This window comes from Mercenaria mercenaria, chromosome 11, assembly GCF_021730395.1.
Source record: "Mercenaria mercenaria strain notata chromosome 11, MADL_Memer_1, whole genome shotgun sequence".
NCBI lineage: Eukaryota > Metazoa > Mollusca > Bivalvia > Venerida > Veneridae > Mercenaria > Mercenaria mercenaria.
The window spans coordinates 40,617,937-40,625,137 of NC_069371.1; the positions used below are offsets into that span (position 1 = coordinate 40,617,937).

The 7,201-nt window shown below is 36.8% G+C and overlaps 1 protein-coding gene across 1 annotated transcript; it reads right to left on the reverse strand.

Annotated features, from left to right (window-relative positions):
• Positions 1-348: 348 nt before the first annotated feature.
• On the reverse strand, positions 349-6,486 carry LOC123532641 (kielin/chordin-like protein). The gene is made up of 4 exons (XM_045314112.2): positions 6,394-6,486; positions 4,761-4,919; positions 1,365-1,520; positions 349-606 (listed from the first exon to the last, which is right to left on the reverse strand). Exons 1-4 carry the CDS (start codon positions 6,452-6,454, stop codon positions 410-412), a joined length of 573 nt encoding a protein of 190 aa, XP_045170047.2. The 5' UTR covers positions 6,455-6,486; the 3' UTR covers positions 349-409.
• Between the last annotated feature and the right edge of the window lie 715 nt (positions 6,487-7,201).

Here is a 7,201-nt window from a genome sequence, read left to right on the forward strand (position 1 = left end):
ACACTGTTATGGTTTGTTTCTCAGGTGAGCGACATAGGGCCACCTTGGCCCGCTTGTTCATAAAGCTTGCATCAATTACTTGCCTTATCAAGACGGCGCCCATAATACTGACCGAGGTCACAAAATTAAAAGTGGAGGTAATAGGTCAAATGTCTTAATAATTTTATTTCGTGTCGGCTCCATGTCCTTCTGAACTGGAGGAATGGCTTTCATTAGTTGTTTACCTCTGACATCAAGGTGAAATGCTGGGCGCACAACCTAGGTCACTAATTTAAATCTTAAGGTCACATTAGAAGGCCAAAGGTCAAGATCAAAATACTAGTTTTAAGGATATCATAAATAATCACATTCACTGATAGCTCTAGTTTATTTTGACTAACAAAAATTTACAAAAATGCAAAATTTTAATTCAACCAGTAATTACAGGCGCGTTTACTGTACTGCACGAGCATTTGCTGGTCGTGCACACGTGACCTCCCCTGTAGTTTCCTATAGTTTGACAGAAGCACGTGTTACATCCGTCACGTGCTAACCATTGCGTGTGATGTCTATACCATCCACCATCATACTGGCATTCTCCATACAGCGGCTCTTTGCTTGGATTTTCTAAATATGGAACAAAATCTATTGAACAAAAGTTCCATGTTTAGGTCTCATTCATTTATGATCACGGAAGTGTCTGCGTATTTATAATGTTTAAAGACGTATTCGATTGAAATCCAAGCTCTAAATAGCAAGAAACAGGTCTGTGTTCTTTTTAATGACGAAAATGCCATTAAGGGAAAAGGGAAACATTGCTACTAACACGATATTTCTTATGGTTCAGAAACATTTCCAAGAGAATTATTTAGTCACTAGTATGTTACCTAAGCAATGGTCCAGTACTGACCTATTCTCTTCCAAATATGAATTAAAAGAAGCGTACACTTGAAGTACTTTACACATTCTCTTTCCCGGAACCATGCCGTACAAGCGCATCGCCGGGGAATCAAACTTTAAATTCTAATTCTAGACACCTACACAGTGAGTTGACCGGGCGATCTTCCAGTACAAGAAGGTGAAACTTCGCATTTTACAAAAGAACTTACTGATGTCAATAGAACAACATGGTCAGGTAATTTTGCTTCTAGAATTGATTCATTAATACTGTAACTGCAATCGGGAATTTTCGTGCAATTACGTATTCCTGTATGGCGTTTCGGCGTTCTTCGGGTGATAATGTAGCCCACACGGGCACCTGTTCCGTTTCCTACCCATAAAAGCCGAAATCACACATGGAGAGTACGTGATCGTACCGAAATTAACGATTGCCAGTCATGAAACAAAATTTTGTAATAAATATTATGTTCTGTAAAACAACTTACCAAACCCGGTAGAACTGCACGCCTTCATTGTGCACTGCATACCACGCTCTGTACAGAGACATTTGTTACAGCCATCCAGAGCAGAATATACATCACCAACCAAGTAGGGTTTCAGACCGTACATACATACAGGATCTCCTGCCTTAGCTACAGTGCCTGTAATGTAACATCAATCGCTAAATTTTTTAGTCAACCACTAAATAACTGACTCTAGATTTACCTCCCATAATGATTAAATGTTTTTATGTTGCTACGAGGAATGCGTCAATTATGTGATCACACTGCGCAATACCATTCCATTTGTATAAAACGTTACATGTACTTGCCCAAAAGAAACAGTGAATGGCGTATGCCTAACTGTAGTTTTTTTTTTGTAAAGTGAATTCAGTTAGTTTAGAGATGATATTGCAATTCGCTCAATCAACTTACACCTGTACTCTAACGTTTAGTGGTCTGATGACAAATGCATGGTGGCATAAAACTGCCACCACTTAGCTATTAGTTTTCATGAAAACTTTCGCGAAAATGGAGGAAGTTTTCACGTTACTAATGGAGGATTTCATGAAAACAGAAACATATCATGAAGACTATTTAAACATCTTAACACGAAATTGTGCTAGTTAGTGCACTTAAAGAAAGTTTTCATGAAAATCTTCACGAAAATAATAGTGGTTTTCAAGTGGTTTGGAAAGAAGATAAATTTTCATGAAAGCAAAATTATATTTTGCTCCGAACTATCACCACTTAAAGAAAGTTTGAGCTAAACAAGAGGGTCGCGATGGCCCTATATCGTTCATCTGGATCATCTTAGACACGTTATTGAACTAAAAAGGATTTGACATTGATAGGTTTGCTTATGACCTTTGACCCAGTGACCTCATAATCACTGTGGGATCACTAATGGTAAAAAAAAAACATCCATAAATTTGACTGGTTTAAGGGTCAAATGCTAACCCGTTATTTAACATACAAGAGCTGTCCGTAAGACAGCGCACTCGTCTTTTCTCAGTGCTTGACTCTGAATGAGAGCTTTGCCAGTAAAACAAATCCAAGTTAAAAAGGGACGTAACTCTGTCAAAATTCAAATCAGAGTTATGGGAATTGTGTCTCCTGGTGTAGCCTTTGATAGCAAATAACTACTTTGAGTTTCAAGTCAAAAGCTTTAATAGTAACAGAGATATTTGACTTTATAAAAAAAATTAACCAAAAATTATAAGTTAAAAAGGGGCATAATTCTGTCAAAATTCAATTCAGAGTTATGGGAACTGTGTCTCCTGGTGTAGACTTTGATAGTAAATACTGTTTTGAGTTTCAAATCAATAGCTTTAATAGTGACAGAGATAATTGACTTTATCAAAACTTTTAACAAAAAATTCTAAGTTTAAAAGGGGCATAATTCTGTCAAAATTCAAATCAGAGTTATTCGGATCGTTTCTCCTGGTGTAGACTTTGATGATAAATACATTTGTAAGTATTTGAAGTTTCAAGTCAAAGGCTTTGATAGTAACAGAGAAATTTGACTTTATCAAAAACTTTAACCAAAAATTCTAAGTTAAAAAGGGGCATAATTCTGTTAAAGTTCAATCAGAGTTATAGGGATTGTTTCTCCTGGTGTAGACTTTGATAGTAAATAACTATTTTAAGTTTCAAGTCAATAGCTTTGATAGTAACAGAGATATTTGACTTGATCAAAAACTTTAACCAACACCGACGCCGACGCCTGGGCGAGTGCAATAGCTCTACTTTTTCTTCGAAAAGTCGAGCTAAAAATGTTCGACCCTGACCTTTGACCATTTAATGACCTCTTCCAGTAACGGTCATCTACTAGGCAAGACTCCTTAACTCCCTATCTATTTGGAACACTTCAGGGTCATTTAAGGAACATGACAGATTTGGCCTTGACATTTGCCGCATTGACCTCCAACTTCATAGAGATCGTCTATTGTTCAAGGTCAAGCGGTCTAAGAAAATAAATAATCTTAGTCCCAATGCTTTGGAAAACTTAACAATACCCCCGTAACAACAGCTGAACGAAATAAAGACATGTATTAAAGCTGTTAACTGGCCATAAAGGATCCAACTGTGTAAAAGACCTGTGACTCAAAAAAAAAACAGTCGCAATTTTACAGCTGTAAAATCAAAGAATACGTAGTTACCACCCCTATAAGAACAAGCGCTACGTTGGACATGGTCAGTCTCCACGCCGAAGCAAAGTTTTCATCTGAAATATTGTGAAATAAATTAAATTTTGATACTGAAGTATACAAATATCAGTTAGAGGATCTGGTTTATTCATGGTCAAAAACTTAATGTCCTCTATCATTGTGTAAAGTATTTGATTTAATAAAGGAAGTTAATTGAAAAAATAGGCATGGTAGAGTTATGATTCTTGTACTCTGCACTTTCACTTATTGTCCTTTATCTATCATGCAGTTGGAATAAATTCCCTAGAGGTCTTTTAGAGTTAAGCCCCGGACAAGTTAACTTAGTAAAGGGAGATATTTAAAAAAACTGGCAGGGTAGTTATGGTTCTTGTACACTGCACTTCCCCTTAAAGTTCCTAAAAAGTTTACTTTTATGAAAAGTTAGCTGGTATCATGAAACTTTATCTGGTATGTTGTGGCAGATTAAAGCACTAGCTAGCAGATTTTCATGGTAAGATTGCCTTCATGAAAAATTCATCTGTTTTCACGATATTTTATTAGATTTCATGAAAACCTTCTTTATTTTCGAGAAAGTTTACATGAAAACTAACAGTTAAGTGGTGGCAGTTTTATGGCACCATACCATACAAATGCTAAGATTAATCCCCAACTATTGTTAAAAGACATGTTGAACCAGTTTTTTCACTGATCACATCTTTCATATGCTTGTGAAGGATACGGTCCTAATCTTCACACGTGTGAAGTTTCGAACACATTCTTTACATTTTCTGTGAACATTGTGACCGAACTCATTTTTCGGGGTGGCATAATGTCTCACATATTTACAATAAATTCGGCCACTTGTATTTCTTTGTCAAAAACATATTTGCCCATATTACCCAGTCAGACACCGAGAAAAGAGTGGCTGTTTCTTTATACTGTGTTCATTTTTAAAAGTAACTTTTTCAAGATATGATTTTACAAGAACGAAACAACAATAGTGTATTTACAAATGCAATCGCTTACGATTTGATATCAAAACATTCGAAATCTACAAGAATCTCTCTAAAAAAAGGCATGCAAAATGCTTGTTTACTCGGCCTACTTGCGCTTGATTTTCTACATGGAATAATAGGAGTTAAATAAGCGGGTGGGATGGGGGAGGAAGTAGGGATGAAGGTGGGTGGGGATATTGTAGACGCTCACAGTCCTCATATATACCAAAACGTATTTTTGTCACAGGGATGCTCACTGTTTAATTTGCAATACCCTTCAAGCTTCGCGTAGCACTGTGACCCGTACTCGTTACACACGCAAACTCCACACACGTGGTCGTCTACCCACGCATCACCTCGGCTATACACGCTACCATTATAAGTACACGTGAGCGTATCTGATGATACTGAAATACCTGAAAAAATATAAGCATTATTTGCACATGTATACTTTAACAACCACTAAACTATGGAAGCACTGGAGGGACAATTGATTTCCGTACTTCCAACTTCTGACTTCTAACTTTTGCACTTCTCACTTCCAACTTCTTGACTTCCTACTTCAAACTTCCGAACTTCTGACTTCTAACTTCCACACTTCTGAGTTCCAACTTCTTGACTTCCTACTTCCTACTTCTAACTTCCGCATTTTGACTTCTGACTTCTAACTTCAACACTTCCGACTTCCAACTTCCTGACTTTCGACTTTTGATTTCCAACCTCCACACTCCTTACTTCCGACTTCTTGACCTCTTACTTCCTTCTTCTAACTTCCGCACTTCTGACTTCTAACTTCCAACTTCCTGACTTTCGACTTCTGATTTCCAACTTCCGCACTTCTTACTTCCGACTTTTTGATTCCCTCTTCTAACTTCCGCGCTTCTGACTTCTAACTTCCACACTTCTGACTTCTAACTTCCGACTTCCAACTTCCGCACTTCTGACTTCTAACTTTCCCTCTTTGGAAGTCGGAGGTAAGAAGTGTGAAGTTGGAAGTCAGAAGTGCGGAAGTTAGAAGTCAGAAGTGTGGAAGTTAGAAGTAGGAAGTCAAGAAGTTGGAAGTGAGAAGTTCAAAAGTTAGAAGTCAGAAGTGGGAAGTACGGAAATCAATTGTCCCTTCAGGGCTTCCATACTAAATAAAACAATTAGAATATTAAACCGTAGTGTATTAATTTTACTGATAGAGAAATAGTATTTTACCAAATGAACTTTTGTGTTGAAATTTTGATACCGGTATGTTAATACAAAATATTTATCTAATTTTTTGTTAAGCACATTTTTTTAAAAAAATAGCGATTCAAACTCGAATAGCTTTCGAAAATAACACCAACACGAATATTTCTCATATTTACATAGAAGAGACATGACTTGCCGAAATCTGAAAACAGAGAAAAAACTTGCTCGGCGTGGACACGCGGAAAACGAGAATAAACGTAAAAAAATGACAAAAAAAAAGCAACAACAACCATACCATATAATAAATAAAAGTATTTTGGATATCTCATGGCCACGAGCTGTATTTTTATTGACCCCCCTCTCTCTCTCTCTCTCTCTCTCTCTCTCTCGAGCCTCCTCTGTGCTTTCGTACATTACAGTTTCTTTCCCCCTCTTATCTTTGGCAACGGTAAAATTTTATAGATAACCTACCTGAAGTAGGTATGACACTGGAATGTTAATTTATATAAAATATTTTGGCCGAACATCTTCCATCCAGAATCAGCTGGATATACACAGTTTGTAGTTCTTTCTTTCAAACACAAAAACGTCTATAATATATATATATAGCAAGATGACTGTTACGATTTATTCACCCTTAAATTTTTGTAGGTTAGAAAACTTTTGTGTATTTTTAAGTCTTGAAAGCTAATTTAGAAGGAAAAAAACCCATACCTTTTGCAATTGCTGCAAGATTTAATATAAAAGTCCACAAACAGGTCCATTTTGAAAACATTCTTACTTTGATAACGTTATCTGTCCGCAAGAGAACGAGTTGAGGTACGGTCTATCACATATAGGATATAGTACATGATGCCGTCGAAGAGCTGATAACTATCAAAGTTTATCAAGTAAGAGTGTTTCGGTAGCAGGGTACACTTAGATGCGAAAATTTTGAGCACGGACGGTCTTACATGTAGCGAGTCGCAATATTGCACTTCCCTTATGAGCAGAATTAGGGTGGCCATTTTATAAATTGCGTGCATGTTTTGTGCTTTTAATTAGTGGCAAGACCAGGATTCTCATACAAGAATAAAGAAAGTTATCAAAACGAAACGTTTACACCATCCATGAAAAATAGCATGCCAAAATCATCAACTTTGCACTTTTTGAACAGCCTGCAATGATTCCGCTGCAAGAACAATGCCCAATTTTATTGCATTTCTCAATTTAATAGTCCTTAATGAACGCCAGGACATAAACGGAATGGGGGCCCATCCAGCTCGTTTTTTCACAAAATAGCGAAAATGTTCCGGAGTATCAATCAACAAGCACAGAACCCTTCCGTGAATTGATTTTTTCCGCGAAAAGGTGTCTCATTGATCATACAAAGCTAAGAATTTTACATGTATCGGCTGTATAAATTTTCTAAAAAATTAATTGGGGATGAAAATCCCCGAGACGGTAACGTCCATATATAGTTATTCGTCTTTGTTGTCTGCATATACTGAGGCAATTTTTTCGATGTTTTCCGGTTCCAGTT

Excerpts from the sequence above, each read along its gene's own strand:
- LOC123532641 (XM_045314112.2), bottom strand. The coding sequence starts at position 6,454 with ATGTTTTCAAAATGGACCTGTTTGTGGACTTTTATATTAAATCTTGCA. Across the intron at positions 4,920-6,393 it reads TCTTGCAGCAATTGCAAAAG|GTATTTCAGTATCATCAGAT; the intron begins GTATGGGTTTTT and ends ATATTTTTTCAG. Across the intron at positions 1,521-4,760 it reads AGGGTATTGCAAATTAAACA|GCACTGTAGCTAAGGCAGGA; the intron begins GTGAGCATCCCT and ends GTTACATTACAG.